A 17,194-nucleotide genomic window follows, 5' to 3' on the forward strand; every position below is an offset into this window, starting at 1 on the left:
GAGGAAGTCGAAGATCCCCGCAAAGTCGAGCATGGAAGAGCTCTAACATTGTGTTTGGATTGAGGGAAGGGAAGAGAAAATATGTTATTTTTTCTTCCTTTCTCCTGTTTGAATTGTTAAGTGAGGAGCGAAGAGAAGCAAAATAGAGGGAAGAGAAGGGAAAAACTCAAAATTTTTGTTCCCCCCAAAAATGGAGAGATGAGGAGGGAAGGGAAGAGACCATATTTTCTATTCCAAAATTGTCCTCACTCTTTTGTAAAATTTCCAAAAGAAATAGTTATTGACAGGCCGTTTATTACTACTTACACCCCAAGTAATAAAAGAGATTTCAGAAACCCTAGAGGTGTACAGATTACAGAACGAAGGATGCCGAACTCGAACTCGAGTAAGAGACGACCTCTCTCTCTCTCTCATTCTTCTGATTTTCTTCTAGAGATTTTGAAGTTCTGATTCTTTACCTTATTGGATATATGGGTTTTGTTTATATTTTCAGGGGACTGCAGATGCTGTCAGAAGATGCTTATGGGTGTTGGAAGAGCATCCCGTAATTGAGTTTCTAGTCCTTCCTGGTCACCATCTCTATAGTGGAGCAGATATCAAGGTTGCTGTTGTTTCTGCTACAGAGAATCGAGATCCATGTTTCAGGTTTCTAAAAGTAAATTCTGAAAATCAAGTTCTTGAATTCAGAGAGAAGCCAGAGGAGGAACCACTGAATCCTACTGTAAGTTCCCCACTTTGTTCTCTGATGTAATGTGTCCTATTTTATGTTTAGTCTCCTATTCTCTTTTTAGCTTTTGTTTCTGTTAATTGGAGTGTTGATAAAGCGAAGGAGGAGTACGTACATAACACATAATTGGGACTTTTAATTTGTTGACAAAAAACAGAGGAAATTAAAAAAAAAAAACTGTGATAGTTACGAGTTTATAGCCATTACTTAGTAGACTCGAAGGAAAGTTACTGCCTCAAGCTTTCCACAATGTACGAAGCGTAGAGATCCCTGCAACACAAAACAGTCCAAATAAGATAAGTACCCAGAAATCACATGGAAACTATCACGAACATAGTATCAGGAAATTAACCAACATGCTCTTAAGTGGTATTGTTCACTAATGGACGATCAATCATTAAGGAGTTTTGGAGCTGGGCCAAAAGTGGGCTGAGCTAACTTGCATTCGGAGTACCTTTAGGAGCATTACTTTCAAAGTACCGATAATTAAAATGTAATGTTGGTGCAAAAGGGTTCTTCGGATGCAAAACCTGAAAATTCGCCATTTCTAATGATTGAGGCAACCGGATTCTCCTTGAGATGTATTTTCAAATAGAATTCCTTTTGGGTGTCATGGATTGATCCAATGCTGTGTTTTTACAGTTTCCATTAAGTTGTAGCAGAAGGATTTTTTCATTCTCTCTCGAGTTTTAAGATATTTTCTCCATGCCCCATAGCTTTCATTTGTGTACTATCTATGTTTGTAACTGAGTATCCTTTACTCAATAAAATAAGATGAAGTTTAGTAGACTTTATCGATGTAGAATGATTCAGGATTCCTTATATTGGATCCTTAACTGGTAGCCGGAACCGTAATTTTGTTAAATTCAATACTAGGATACGTTCACTAAAATTTGAAATGATGCAACTTCACTTTATTGAGATGATTCTTAATATTGAAAGATTTAGATTCAATTTCATTGATAAGATGGTGAGGTAACATAAAGTTTTGGGTCTCAGATTTAGTCATGAAAGTCACTATAGTTTATATTTATATAGCCCTCGCTTGTCACGTATAGATTCCTAAAACCAAATCAATCCAAAAAAATAATAATAATAGACCAAAGTTAATTATTTCAAAAGTAAGGGTGGGGTGTTGCTTACACACCCTATTTGTTTGTCGGGAAATATAGTGGAGACCACTGTATCTAATGGTTAATAACAGAATCTAATTAAGCATACTGTGCTTTTCCTCCCTCTTGTAAAAAGAAAAGAAACGTTTAAATGATAGCTAATATCTTGATTTCTGAAAGTAGGATGGAATCTCATATTGTGTCTCTTTTATTGCTTGGGAGAGTATTGCGGCTATCTTACTACTCATTAAAATACTATATAGAGGTGGTAAGTGGTGACATTGTGATGCTTCAAGTAACCCAATTGTCCTATATTAGAATAGTTTATATATATTAACAAGAAGATACTTTCTTTTCCTTATGTGGACACAAGTTCCATTTGGTTCAGTTTCACTTCTATACCACCATGTGTTTTGTAGGAGCCGATGATCCAAAATTGTGAATACTTCTAAAATTTTTTTTTTTTTCTTTTAACTATGTTGCATGATTGAGTTTGTTTTTATCTCGAGGAAACTAATGTGATTTCTTCAATTTGTTTCAGCCCCGAACATTAAAACCCGAAGAAAAGAGTTTTTCTAGTTACAATTCTCAATTAAAAATACAGCACCACTTGTGTTGGCCAAACCATTTAATGCACTTTTTTTTTTCAGTTGCATGGTTCAATAATTTTTATAGAGGATCCGAGTGAATCTTCTAAACTTCAAACATCTTCCTCGCCTTTTTGAAGTAAATGGAATCAAAACACCTCTTCAGATGAGCCATCAAGAACATGACATCATTGTCTCCATTTAAGAACAATCGAAGTGTACTAAGAAGAGGTTCGAAGAAGTAATCGTAGTAAACAACATCAGAACCTAAGATAACATCAAACACTTCTCCAATTGATCCCACATCTTTAACCTCTCCCCATATAAGAGATTTGACATTGACAATCACACCCTTCAATCCAATTGCATTGGCATTTACGGTTGCATTGAATTGAAGGTTGTAGAGGACGTGAGGGAGATCGGTGAGAGTGACATTGGCATCGAGGATTGCTACAACAACAATGCCATAGTCGACTTTTTATTGCTTTCTTCTCCTCAAGAGGCAAATTAGGGCTGGTTTGGTTCTTTAGTCGAAAAAACTCGAAAATTGGAAATGGGTGGGTTTTATCAATGTCAAGTTCACAACTTTTTATTTGAAAAAAATGATGAACTTGATAGTAATTAAAAAAGCATCGAGTTCGCCAGTAAACAAAAAGTGAACTTGTCAATAAATAGTAGTGAGTTCGACATTAAAAAAAATCCTTCTGCGAGGGTCCCTTAAGTAATTTTTCCTAAATAAAGAAATTTACTATTAATTTTAAGTGCAATGGTTATTTGTAGACTATGAAGGGTATAATAGTCATTTGGACTAAAAATAATTTCTTAGTATGATATTTGGTTGAAAGATAAATATTTATCCTATTCTTTATAAATGAGTTTAGGTGTTTATATTTTGTATTATTGTACAAATAGAACTTTGTTCTTTAGACTATGAAGGGTATAATAGTCATTTAACAAGAATAATTTATCTTCTCTTCTCTTATGAATCCTAACCAAACAGGAGAAACTTGATTGTTTCTCTTCTCTTCTCTTTCAATCCAAACAGGGTGAAGAGTCTTCTCTTCCCTTCCCTTCCCTTCCCTCAATGAGTTTCTCTTCCCTTCCCTTCCCTCAATCCAAACACAACGTAAATCAAACGAAAGAGACCATTTCTTCTCCATCGTTCATTCGACCTCCAAACCTCCATTTGCTGATTTTCGCTGGTTTGGCCTCTTCTTCTCCATCGTTCGTTCGGCCTGGTTATGTTCTTCGCTCAGTCGGCCCTTCTTCTCCATCGTTCAGCCTCCATTTTTGACTGTGTGCTTCGTTTGTTCAGCCCCTAATTGTTCGACCTCCATTGATCTGTTCTTCGCTCGTTCGGCCAACTACACCGTCGCCTTCTTCAGTCTCTTTCCCTCTCTCCGCATACGAAAAGCCAAGGTATGAACCTTCATTCGATCTCTCCCTTTGAAAATGGTTTTTTTTTCTTCCAAATTGAAATGAAATTATATTTATTTTGTTTCAAAGATCTAATTTGATCGACGACTCACTTTGGAGAGTATTGTGAGTGATTTTCAGTATAGAGGCAACCTTTTTTTCATTCCATCCTGCCCCCTTTCATAACGGTTAAAGATGAAATGTGTATTGAGAAAACTTTCTGTAATACCTCTGTTTCTTCACATATTTCCCATCTTCAATTTCACCCCATTGAGTTGGAAAGCACTGTTGTTATTTTCTCAATTCGGTCACACATCTTTTCGTGCATCGTAAGATTGTCCAATCTGGTGGTTGTGTAACACAGATTCCTATTGCAGGTCAATCTTCTTTTCTATACAGATCACTGGATTCTCCAACCTTTTCATCAGAATTTGCAATAGTTGGTAATGCTCACTTGTCCCCTCCATATGTTGAGTTGCTTATGAATTTGGGCAAATTTATTTCTACTCTATATGTGTGTTTGGCAGTAAAGTTCATTTTCCCATGCAAGTGAAATCAAAATTTTTTTTCTTGTTATCAGTGGCATGTTTTTTTCTTCCTATAAAAAAAGTGAACTTTGCTCAATATGCTTGTGGGAAGCTGGCACAAACATTTAGTATACACTACCTACCAAAAACCCAAGTAGTTTTTTATCTCTTCCTTCAAGTATGTGAGATCATTCAATTATTGAAATTCCATTTTTGAAAATATCGAGGGGCACAAAGAACCACCTGTTCAAGTATGAAAGGGCAGCTGGTATATTACTTGCCTTCCTTCAATAAATGGTTGACATCAAGTATGTAAGGGGTTATGATTTTTTTTTTTTTTTTTAATTTCATTAGTATGATTTATTGGTGAGTTCAGTAATTAATCAATTCATAACCATTAAAATTTTCAATCACGCTAAGTAGTCTCGAAACTGAAATCAACTTCAACTATATTCCTTAAAACAAGGTAAATTTAAATTATAAAACTACAAAGATAGAGAGTACATGTAATGGATACTAAAACCCATTTCAAACGGATTTGTGCCCCCAATCAAACTATCCCATCTAAACATTCAATGATCAAATTGACAACCCCTGAATTCTATCAAGATTGATGATCATGAGTAATTTGAATACAAAATGCTCTTATCTTGAAGAATACATTTTTTTATGTTGTCTTCTTTATCGTCAAACACCTTTCTATTCCTTATGAAAAAAGAGCTTTCTATTCCCCTCATTCCCAATGTACTTGCATTCAAAAAAGGGAATTGACTTCTAAATTAAATTGCCTTTCTTGTTGAAAAAGGGCAATGAATGAGAAATTGCTGCATGAGTCGCCCTCCATGACTAAAGTATCCACACAATGAGACAAGAAAATTTTCTAATCCTTTCAAGGACCATGGTTTTTTTGCATGTGCATTTTATGCAAAGGGTGCATTAATCATCTAAAAGGGATAATTGTTGATTATGTGTTTGGCCTTTAGAGCCAAGAAGTGACGGCAATTTATGATGCTTATCGATTAAAAACTGGGTTATAAATGTAGTTTTATAAAGTGAGTGTAAAGTGTAAACTGAAACTGTAAACTTTGAAGTGAAAATACTTGATTTTTTTTTTCTTTGTGGGTACAGTCCTTGCTTTCTAGAGCTGAAACCAAATTGTAGATTGCATGTATGAGATTTGTTTAAGTATGGATATATATTAGGACTTGGTATGTTTGAGACATCTTTTATATATATGGTAATTCAACAGGTGATAGGTTAAACCATCCAATTTTAAGGGAGGTGCTGTCAATTTCTTTTTTAAAATTTTGAGTATAATAGATTTAAACACATTATATTAATATTTAATATTTAAAATATTATATTATATTATATTAATATTTATTATATTATATTATATTAATATTTGTAGTTAAAATGTCAAAAACAGTAAAGTTTGAAGGCATATTATGATATTAAAAAATAAAAAACAGTAACTGGTATAATATAAGGGTATTCTGGTCTTTTTTCTAGAAGTCATGAGAAGTCAGTATGGTTCTCAAACAGACTTCCAGCACAAAAGTACTTCTGTCAGTATTTCACAGAGTTGATTGCCAAACGCCCATTTTGCACAGAATTACTTTTCCAGCTCCTCCACAAAGTACTCTAGCTCCTGCTCTTTGGAACAGTAGTTCTGCTCCTGATATCCAAACATGCCCGTAATGTTTAGTGTCTTAGAGCTTTGATTCTTGCGTTGCATCAAATGTGTTTGATGTATCGTGCAAGAGAATAATAGATGCAAGGAAAAAAAAAATTCTCGTTTATGGCATACAACATGAAATATAAAACATTTTGGTTTTTCATTTTTAAATTAAATTAAAATTTTTTTTTTTTTTGATAAATAAATTAAATTAAATTTTATTATTATATGGGATTTCTCAATTTAAATGTTCCCTTCAAAATGTTGATGGATTGGACAACAAAATTTATTGTGTGTGATTTCTCAATACAAACATTCCCTTCAAGATGTGTTTCTTTTCCTTTGATTTGTTCCAAAGCATTGAGATGCACTACTCCAATTAAAAATAAAGAAAATAAGGGAATGGTTGAGAATGAGTAAAAGTTGGGGTACCAATAGAATCTCTCTTTTTTTTTTTTTGCTAGTTTTCTATTTTTTGGGTTTAGAATTTATGTGAGCATAATCATAATGGTAAACAACTACTGAAATTGTTTGAAAGAGGATTGTAATGTTGAGATTATAATTTGAGCCAACCCTTTTTAATGTCTAAAGAGTGTGTTGTAATCTTCAATTGGGGTTTGACGAATAATTCATGAAATTGGGGGTATAATAAATAAAAGTTGGGTGCCAATTGCAGCACTCTAGAAAATGGTGTGAATATTAGTTTTTTGCATTAGATGGTGTGCACATTTCCTTATTTGGTGTGGTATTCAAAATTCAATCAATCGGTTTGCTACTAGTAAAAGTTGGTTTGCCAACAACAGCTCACTTTATTTTTTGGTGTGGTAGAAAAACCTAGGTTTCTAGGGTTTAAATTCTTTTATCTATTTTCTCTCTACAACCGGTCTTCAATGTGTTGATCAATGTTTTTGTTTTGGTTTCTATTTTACAGATTACAAGAACGCTTTGATTTGCAGGTATGTTCTCCATATCCATCTCTGATTCCTCTTCTGTTCTTTAATAGCTTTATTGTATAAAATAAGGTTTTAAATCTCTATGTGGTCGGGATAGCTATTTCTATTTTTATTTATTTATTTATTTTTCAATAAATACAAGCATTGTTATGTATAATATATATAGATACAAGGGAAGATTTTTTTGTATTTCAAGAAACATATGCAAAACCAAACATAGTGCCAAACATTTTTCAATATATGGGTTAGAAGTTTCGGAATGGGCTGGTATTTTATTTTTTATAAGTATGGGCTGATTTCCTCACAAAAAATCAGCCCATTCAGAAACTTCTAACCCCATCAGAAGTGGTTTACTAATAATTGACGGTACACGATTCTTCAACTTGTAAACTGGGGTTAGAAGTTTCAGAATGGGCTGATTTTTTTAGGAGAATCTCTTCACCATAGAGATCATCCTCACAAAAAATCAACGCATTCCGAAACTTTTAATCCATATATTGAAAAGTGGTTGGCTCTCTTTAGGGCCTCCGAATGCTCCTATATATATATTAGAAGATGCCTATGTCTATGGCACTTGGGTGACACGTGCATGTGTTCCTTACGCGTTGAAAAATTAATTATCTAATTCGTTAAAATATAAAAATCTAATTGAGTCAAAGTTCATTTGGTTGAGTGAAAAATTAGAGGTAAGTTTAAAAATTTATAGAACATTCCCAATGCAAATGTGGATCGGATTTGGTCCAAATTCTTGGTAAGAATTTATAAAAATGAGCGTTTGGTAATTTAGAACACATAGTAATACTAAGTATTAATTTTGTAGACAAGATAACTTTATAAAAATGAGCTTTTGATCATTTAGAACACATAAAAATACTAATGTATAGATTATATGAATACGAAAACAAAACCCAAGAAAGAGAAACTAAATTAGAAGACTTGGGGTGTCTACAAACAGGAAACAGGAAAAATATCTACATATTTTTTTGCAATCTACACTCCTATATTCTTGTTGGTTTGTTTTTCAAAAAAAAAAAAAAAAAAATGAAGAAGAAGAAGAAGAAGCAAAAAACAAATAATCCTCTAAATTTATTGACTCAATAGTATTTTGGAGTCCAATTGAGTCAAATTGACTCGGTCAAGTAAATGATCAATGATTGAAGATGAGAAAATCTAAGAATATATCATCTTTAAATATCAAAATTGAAAATATATATGCTATATTCGATGATGCCAATTAACCTTATTAAGAGAAATGTATAAATGATGAAAGAAACATGCACGGATCAAATTGTAATTTACCCTTACTTAAAATCAAATAAAAAATTGTAGGTCCATCCTCATTTAATCAATCAAGACCATCGTTTGATTTATTTTCACATTAAAGTCTTTCATGCTTAGAATGATTAGGAGTATGGAATATCTAACTTTGAAGTTATGGGGGCATCTCTGATGGATTGTCAACATTGTGAGATCAATTGATTGAAATTTTCTATTTGATACGATCGTCATATCAGTTGTAAGTTGTCAAATATAATATTTACCCATTTGTAACCCAAAAGCATTAGGACCTATTTGGGCTTCCCATTTTCCTAAAATTATTGGGACATATCTGGGCTTCCCATTTTCCTAAAATTATTAGGACATATTTGGGCCCACCATTTTCAGAGTCAAAAGCAGCTTGAAATTTTTAGAGCCTTTGGAGTGAAAAAATCAAATTTTTATGGGCAAGATCCAAATGGGTCATTAGAGTCCTCTCAAACACTCATTCATTTTTCATTAAAAAATATTTTTTTTTGGGTAAGGAAAAAAGAATCTGTATCGATGTAGAGATAATTAAATTAGTGCCTCTCTATCTCTGAAGGAAATCAAATAACAATAAAAAGTCTCTCAAAATCTTGATAGTACATATACTTGATCTAACGTTCAAATAAACTCATAAACCTATCAAGATACCTTGTTACTACACTAAATTATGGAACACTCCAAAATTGCACTATAAAAATGTGGGTACTCCTCATTTGCTTTATGTGAGACCCCTTTCAGTTGTGGGATTACAATTTTTGTTTCCATTTATGGTTATGAGGGTGAAATACCACCAAGCCACAGACAACTACAAATATGATAGCAAATTAAAACAGGCTATAATGCCTGACAAAAACATTTAAAAATTAAAATGTCCTTGAACCTAATTCATAATTAATTTTATATGTAGAGGCCTTGACTATCAGCATAATCCCTTCAACTTTCTTTATTAATTAATAGTTTACATTGATGAATTGGTGGGTCACGTACGTGCTACACGTTTTATCCCTCTGGCGATCATTGAGAAGTTTAGGCTTTCCACTTGGAATCCTATCCAAAAACCCGGTGATAGATTTCAAACCTGAGAAAATAAAATAAAGAAGAATCGAATCAACAAACAGAAAAGTCTAATTTTTTTATTCTTACTTGATGAGGTGGTTGGGTGAGAATGGATCCATACAAGAGGTGATTTTCTTCCAAGTTATACCAAGTACCAACACCGTCAGATGGAAGAAAGAAGGGGTGCAGTCCCATGGCGTACACAATGAAACGTTGTTACTCGTTAATGGTGGAAAAGCAAGCACATCTAAAATAATTGGAGCCCTATGAGGACCTTAGAAACACCAATCTCTACATCCCTGCAACTACAATATCAAACCAAATCCAACAAACACATAAATAATCCTATATAAAATTGATTACAAAATGATACCATCCCACTATCAGAATATTGTAAAAATGAAAGAATTTTATTCATATCATAGGCAAAATAACACCAAATCCATCATTGAACCTCAAACACCAAATGATTTACTCGAATGCCATAAGAAATAGGGAGCTCAGTGTTGACGATTGGAAGAAGGGATTACAGATCTGATCTTGATGCTACTGTTCTCATTCATCTACCAGTATTTGTTTGAGAAGAGAGAAAGAAAATGGAATAGGTTATGGGATAGAAGAGTGGTTATGTGTTTGAAGCAAAGAGAGAGAGGCCTTGAGGCATGAGGTCATGAGCTTGGAGAGAGAGTATAGTGGTTATAGGAATTTTGGGTGGTTTATGTGGGTAGTTTCACAAACTCCATCTAACACTGTGGATTGTATTTATGACTTGGACAAAAATCCAGTTTTGTATAAGATATATATATATATTCTAGAGGAAGAATATGTGTGGAATAAAACATGACGAATAATACGATTGATTGCTAACGAAAAAAATGAGTAATCTGATTGATTGCTAACAAACTTATTTGGAATTAATTAAGTTTCAAGAGGTTTAAGAGAGGAATGTAAACTATTTTCCTATTTATTAATTGGTGCAAAAGTGGTGTTTGGAATGCTTTCTTGAATCTCAAGTAAGCTTCATGGTACTTTCTCGAAAGAATTTTTTTTTAGCCTATGTCTAAGCAAAAGGTATATGATCAGAAATCAAGTGCCATATTTAGTAGAAACACTAACAACAAATGTGTCATGATTAGCAGAAGAGTTTTGGGGGTCAAAAAAGAAAGTTGGAATGAAAAGTATTTGGGTGCTCCTTTAATTTTTCGGAAGATTGGAAGTGGCACCCTTTCAACCGTTAATGGGAAAATTCCACAAATTTCGGTGGGTCCTACCAATCCTAACTATATCCAACATTCTCGAACTTCCCAAACTGAATTTTATCGCCCTCATTTTTACTTATATTTTCAGATTTACTATTTTTTTGTATGCCAAGCTTTTTTTTTTTTTGGGTCTTTTCGTACACCAAGTTGTTAGATACTATTTCATATTCTGGGCTGTATCGTTAAATATGGACCCAAGCTAAGTGTTATATTGTTAATTTGTTATTATTATTGAACAATATATTCTTCTCATTCTCACCATTCATGAAGCAGCAAACATTTTCTCCACCATGGGTTATCCCTACCATTGATAGTAAGTACATCCTTGTTTTCTAAACACCCAGAATACATTCCACATTTCTTAAGGCTGAAGATAGAGAGGAAGAGTGGGAGAGAAAATGAGCAGTTTGAAGAGCATGTTGGCCACAGCGGCCATAAGAGGGGTTACAGAAGCCCGAGCCAGGATATTCGGTCATATATTGAACCCAACAGGACAAAGATCTTCTCACAAGATTCTCCGAAAGAAACTCATTGGTGAGAAGGTGGCCCAATGGTACCCTCACGACATCAAGAAAGATGACCCTCTCGTCATGGGCCGTCAAGAACAAGAGTAATCTCTTTCTTTATCTCTATTTCTATTTCAATATCTTTGAAAGCCTATATAATTATAGTTCTTCCAAATCTCATTTCATGCCTTTCCAATGTGTGCAACCATTGACAACAATGGAATTCCAGGAAACACCTCTGCCACCTCTTTTTTTTTCATACAAATGTGGTTAGCCTATCTCATCGAATTTAAATATTACTTGTAGTCATTATTAATCTTCTACATCCTAATTAGTTTTCAAAAAAAATCTTAACATGCTAATTGACCCAATTAGTTTGTGCGAAGCACCATATCAGTGCCTTTGCAGCAGTTCCTCTGCTCATACGTCATTGACCAGGATTAACAATTGTTGCACAAATTTAAGTTCTAGCACATGTTGAATGACTATAGGTTGGTTCAAACATGTATTGTAGATCATGGAATTAGGATGGGCTTCCATATATTGGTTGAATCTTGGATTATGTATGACTGTGCCTTGAACTTGTTTTTCTTCTTTCACAGCAGATGGAGGACAGAAAAAAAATATGATGACCATTGACTTAGACATCTGATTTCCCATCTACAATGCCCCAAGATGAGGAAAATATGAGCAGCAGTAAACTTGATGAACTATGAAAACAGAAACCAACCATATGTTCATTTTGAAGCAACATTTTCTCAGCTTGATGATGTAGAAGTTACTTTCGGAATTTGTAGTATCTCTACCTCTGGTGCCTTATCATCCATAATAGATGAAGGATGGGAAGGTGCACAATAATTTATGGGTCTACCTATTTTCAAAGAGAGGAGGGTGGATGTCAATAAAAAACTTATCAAACTGGCTTGTGTCAATTATGGGTCTACCTATTTTCATTCCAAAATTTGAAGTGTTTGTATGTGTTAGGTTTGTGGCCCAACGCCATAGTTACAAGTCTCAGAAGGGATCAAAGTTGCAAACCAAATCAAATTAGGACTTGAGGAAGATTGGATGTTAAAACTCAGGAGTGTTAATGGTGAAGAAATGGAGTGGATTTTTCTATTAACTTTGATTTTCCAAGGGATAGTAAATTGTTAGGATCATACATGAAGCTAATCAAGTGAAGGTGTCGATCTCGGATTTTGAGGATGATTTAGTCTTGGTGGACACTTGTGATTCTGCATCTTATTAAGACTGGATATTGGTGGCACTCATCATACGTGCCCGCATAAGTCAGTCATGGTTCAAAAATTATGAAGGCTACAGGGATAGTAGGGTGTTGATGGACATCAACTTCAAAAGGCTGATAAGGAGAGTTCGTTATGTTTGCACGTGTGTTTGCTTGAATGTCAAGATATACTCATAGATTTTCAACATGTGCTGGGTTTGAATAAGAATCTAATCTTTTTATTCAAATTATATTTGGGAGGTTGGTTGCAAGTTCATCGGGCTTTCAAAGATGCTTTGGTGCTCATGAAGTGTGTTTGGAGTAGGAACTTTTATGAGCTACCGAAGAAAACAATAGTGGATGCGAGTAAAGTGAACATGGAAAGAGATATTTAACATAATTAGTGCATGTGTGCCTCAAATGAATTAGGAGAATACATTAGGAGACAATTCTAGAAGACATGATAAAAAAAATGTCATTTGAGAGATGGAGACTTAAATGGTCACATGAGGAAGGAAATTAGAGTATTTGTAAGGACCACTTAGCTAAGTGGTAAGACCGTGTGGAGGTTGTTCCCAAGGTCTTAGGTTCAAACCTCTTGAACCCCTTCTTATGCTAACAACTAACCCATCTATACCCATAAAAAAAAAAAATTAGAGTATTTGTGAGTGTATAAGGAGAATTTGGATTTGGAAAAGATATGGGGTGTAAACACAATCCTTGTATTTACATATGATCTTTCGATTACGGACACATATTTCTAAAGGGATGAATACTTAATTTAATTTCTGTAAATGTGGATGAGGTATTTGATAATGAAATGGAGAGCGTAGAGGCGAGGTTGATTCGACTACCCATTTAAACCAAGTCAGTAGTCGTTCGAGTTCATGTATAGGAGGCAAGGGGGGAAAATGAAGGTTATTGTGAAGATTTCCATTAAAAAAAGAGGAAGAGTGGAGGATGAGATAACGATTCTGCCTCTTTTTGTGAGGGAGAAAATGAGGATTATGTTTATAATGAGCTCTTTTATTTTGTGCCCAAGAACCTTCTTTTATAGGTGAAATAATTAGTAAATGATTGAAATGCCCTTCCCACATCCGACAATCATAAGATATGATGAATTCTTATATGCACTTCATAGAATGTGTTTTTATGCTATTCGTGATAATTTATTGGCCTCCAAACTTACGTCATGTAGTTATGTTTACTCCCTACGTTGATTGTGTTTTGCCACCTCACTTATTGTCAATTCATGTGGTACAGATATGAATTGATTTATTTTGCACCATCTTCATGTGGTACAGATATGAATTGATTTATTTTGCACCATCTTCGTTAGCCCTTTACATGGGTAATGTTTATGGTGACATCTATGGTAAGGAATCATTGGTGCAAATCATGGTGGTAAACAATGGAAGCTTTGCTTGTTGAATGCATTGTGTTTGAGAAACAATTACTGTTATTGAGTAAAAGCAATCTCAATAGTAAGTGAGCATCTCAAGGGAGCAAAGCAAATGTGATCCTGGCGATTAAGTGCATCTTGGCAAGCAAGACAATAGCAATCTCGAATGATTAGTACACAATTGAAAATAGGACATAAGTTTGGAGTCCAAGAAATTATCACAACTAATGTTGCATTCTACACCCTTCATCCTCTTCTCTTTCTCTTCATTTCATGAACCCTCTTTCATGATTCTTTTTCTGCTCTTTGGTTAGTGTAAATGACATCGAACGGCTATTGACTTGGTTTAGGTGGTTAGTTGGATCCACCTCACCTCTACACTTTCCATTTCATTATCAAAGGTCTTATTCGCAATTCGCAATTCCACTTTCAAGAGTAGAACTGATAAAAGTTAGATTTTATTTTATTTTATTAGGGAAAAATAACGATCAGTATGGAGCCTAACCACACAAGATATGCGCGTAATTTTATACATTTACGTTAAAGGTGGAGGAGATGGGAGAGTAAAAATAAAAGGATGCCTAAACATTAAGGTGAAATGTAAAAGGAGGAAAGAAAATGATGTTTTTGTAAATAAGTTGGTAAAGGAAGAATTGTGAAACTAGGTAAATACCACAATGATTTGGTATGGAGAAACCAAATGTATTAAAAGAACAGAGAAAATGGTTATTGGTTAATTTATGGAAAAGAATTATGCATATAGGAAACTTGGTGCTCGAATGATGTATTCAAAAAGTCTATCACAAGGCTTTTGTAATTGACTGTAAATGGAGCGAACTTAAAAATATAAAAATAGTAAAAAAGATTTAAGAGTAGTAAGTGAAGCCAAACATACTGCATATGAAGAGGGTGAGAATGAAGTACCCATGTTGGCAATTATTGTAGAAACAAAAATTAAAGACGAGAGGGAAGATAAAGAGAGTAAGGAAAGGTGGTGAGTTATTTCCAGGGGAATTGTGTGTTGCTTTGAACCTATCTTAGGATTGCAAGTGACTTTTAGGAAGAGTAAAGTTTTTGTGGTTGGATATGTCTCGTGTGAATCTGCTAGCAGCATCGATAGGGTGCCAAGTTGGTTCCTTTCTATCATCCCATCTCATTCTACCTTTGGGAGCTGCTTATAAGAGTACTGTAATGTGGGACCCAGTTTTGGAAAGAGTGGGAAAAAGATTGAGTTCTAAGGGGGCAAATTGACTTCGCTAAAAAGTACGTTGGAGATGTGCGCTTGGTGCATCTTTCCCCTTGACTAATGCACGATCAAGTGTGTGCCTTGGTGCGCCTCACTTACACAGCTTCACATCACATGTATGAAGATGCACATTTGTAATTCTCCAGGTTTTCTTTCGGTTATGCTTTGTTTGAAGGTAGGCCTCTCGTCCTCTTTCGTGTTCTATTTTCCTTTTCATTAATAAAGTTCTTGACCTATCAAAACAAAAGGGGGTGGGGTTTCTATCTTTGCACTATAAAATACAATTCCACAGTTCTGTATTTTCTCTCTGCTGCCTTGTATTTGTTGCATCTCAAAATTTCAGAAAACTCAAGTAATATCATACTTCTATTGTCTAGTACTTATTCTTTGTAGTGTTTACAATTTACTAAGAAAATATGCTGCCTTACTAACATTGTACAATTTTTTTTTTCTGATGACAATCACAATTTTTTTTTTTTTTTTTTGATAAGTAATGATGACAATCACAATTGCAACTTGAAAGTAATGCATGAATTGTTGTGTACACATTTTGGAGTGAAAATACCCTTGCGGTGTCTATATTATCATTTGGGTGATGTCCTGTGTTTTCAAAACTAATGACAATGGCCCCTTGACCTAACTCTTGTCTGTGAGACATTAAATGACTTGGATACTTTTGTTCAATATCTAGGCAAAACCTCTTGATTCTCCCAGAAAATTTCAAGCTGTTAACTTCTAGGGTAAACTATTTTTTGCCTTTCAACGAAGATCAAGGATCGTTAGGCATCTACTACCTATTTCAAAGGAATACTCCCGTGTTCAAAGGGAAGGAACAATCAGTTCAGGAACTTATAATTAGAATTGTGGATTTTTTTTTTTTTTTTAAAGTTTCTTGGAGCAAGTTTTACGAGGAATTTAAAGAGTGTCTTTTTTGAAGACCTTCTATTTAGATGGGATTCAATATGAAGGCCAGAGGGCTAACCTAATTTTTTTTGCTTCTTTTTTGTCACCTCGACTAACATTATTCATACAAATATGTATTTCTTTTCTGGGGAAAAGGAAAAAATCTTCAAGGGTGGGGCATGTCATCCATCTGAAAACGTGTGGTATCTCTATTATTGACCCCCAAAGCGGGAAAGGGCCTTATCATTATTATATGATGGTCCCGAGTAAGATTGTCAAGTCTCTGCTTATTCTATATTTGTTTTTATGGGTCGTTTATTAAATGTACAATTTCGGTTTTGATCAGTGGAAATGTTTGACAGTCATGTATTCTGAATTTTTTTTTTTGGCAGGCGTTTATCAAAGCTTGAAATGTTGAAACGTCGTGGGAAGGGCCCACCCAAGAAGGGTCAAGGAAGACGTGCTCAAAAACGTAGCAAATAGAGTTAAACCTTCAAGTGATTTTTTTTTTTTTTTTTTTTTTTTTGTGAACCATCCATCAGGAGATTTTTATTGGTACTAAAAACATTGGGAGCTGAGTTTTATTATGTAAGATGACCTCCAAGAATCTTAGTAGCAAATCTAATTTCATAAAAAATAACATGTTCCCTTCAGATCTCTTCTTATTAATAATGCCTATCTTGAATGGAAAAGAGAACTTCTATTGCCTGACCAACTTTTTCTTATATAACAATATTTGAATTAGATGATTTTTTAAGGGGATTATCTTTCTCTTTTTTAAATATACTCCCACTCCATTCTCTGCCACTAGAACAATGTGTTTTTTTTTTTTTTTTTTAACTCTGATGACTAATTTGGGTTAGGTTTTTTGTGGGGGTATTATTTTTAGGAATTTGCTGTCTAACAGCTTCTCTATATTTTCTGGCCGTCTCCCTCGCTCTTGTTCTTTGTCTTAGTATTGGGTTTCCTCTTCAAAGAGAATTTTGAGGTGAAACCCTAAGCAAGAAACTTACCTTTCCAGTAATTTGTAATATTTTCATTTGCATTCAGGTCGAATGGATGGGAGCTCATATAGTATTGGGACTGCTTCCTTTTTTAAGAAAAATAAAATAAATTCCATGAGCAGCTTTTTGCAACCTGAATTTTTCGCAATGGCTGAATAAAACAGTTCAGAATTTTTTAAATGATTACATCATAAGTTTTGATTTGCAATCATAATTGACGCATTTTTTGATATTTTGAAGAGAATAACCAAGTATCAAAATTGGAAAAATGGAAAAAATAAAAAATAA

At 34.1% G+C, this 17,194-nt stretch overlaps 2 protein-coding genes across 7 annotated transcripts; one reads left to right on the plus strand and one right to left on the minus strand.

Annotated features, from left to right (window-relative positions):
* The first annotated feature begins 225 nt into the window (after window positions 1–225).
* On the plus strand, window positions 226–16,555 carry LOC147388341 (37S ribosomal protein S27). Of its 6 annotated transcripts, none has more exons than XM_086420131.1 (6): window positions 226–385; window positions 494–721; window positions 4,220–4,285; window positions 6,979–7,003; window positions 10,894–11,230; window positions 16,295–16,555. In XM_086420131.1, the coding sequence occupies exons 5-6, from the start codon at window positions 11,019–11,021 to the stop codon at window positions 16,383–16,385; spliced, it is 303 nt and encodes a 100-aa protein (XP_086276257.1). In that variant the 5' UTR covers window positions 226–385; window positions 494–721; window positions 4,220–4,285; window positions 6,979–7,003; window positions 10,894–11,018; the 3' UTR covers window positions 16,386–16,555. The 6 variants fall into 6 exon arrangements, with proteins under 6 accessions (XP_086276257.1, XP_086276255.1, XP_086276256.1 ...); XM_086420129.1 differs by having other exon boundaries at window positions 10,965–11,230; XM_086420130.1 differs by lacking the exon at window positions 4,220–4,285.
* On the minus strand, window positions 2,533–3,700 carry LOC147388342 (uncharacterized). Its single transcript, XM_086420320.1, has 2 exons — window positions 3,607–3,700; window positions 2,533–2,876 (listed from the first exon to the last, which is right to left on the minus strand). Exons 1-2 carry the CDS (start codon window positions 3,698–3,700, stop codon window positions 2,533–2,535), a joined length of 438 nt encoding a protein of 145 aa, XP_086276446.1.
* Window positions 16,556–17,194: the final 639 nt, after the last annotated feature.

Source organism: Akebia trifoliata, chromosome 13, assembly GCF_017979445.1.
Source record: "Akebia trifoliata isolate Shusen 1 chromosome 13, ASM1797944v1, whole genome shotgun sequence".
In the NCBI taxonomy this organism is placed as follows: Eukaryota; Viridiplantae; Streptophyta; class Magnoliopsida; order Ranunculales; family Lardizabalaceae; genus Akebia; species Akebia trifoliata.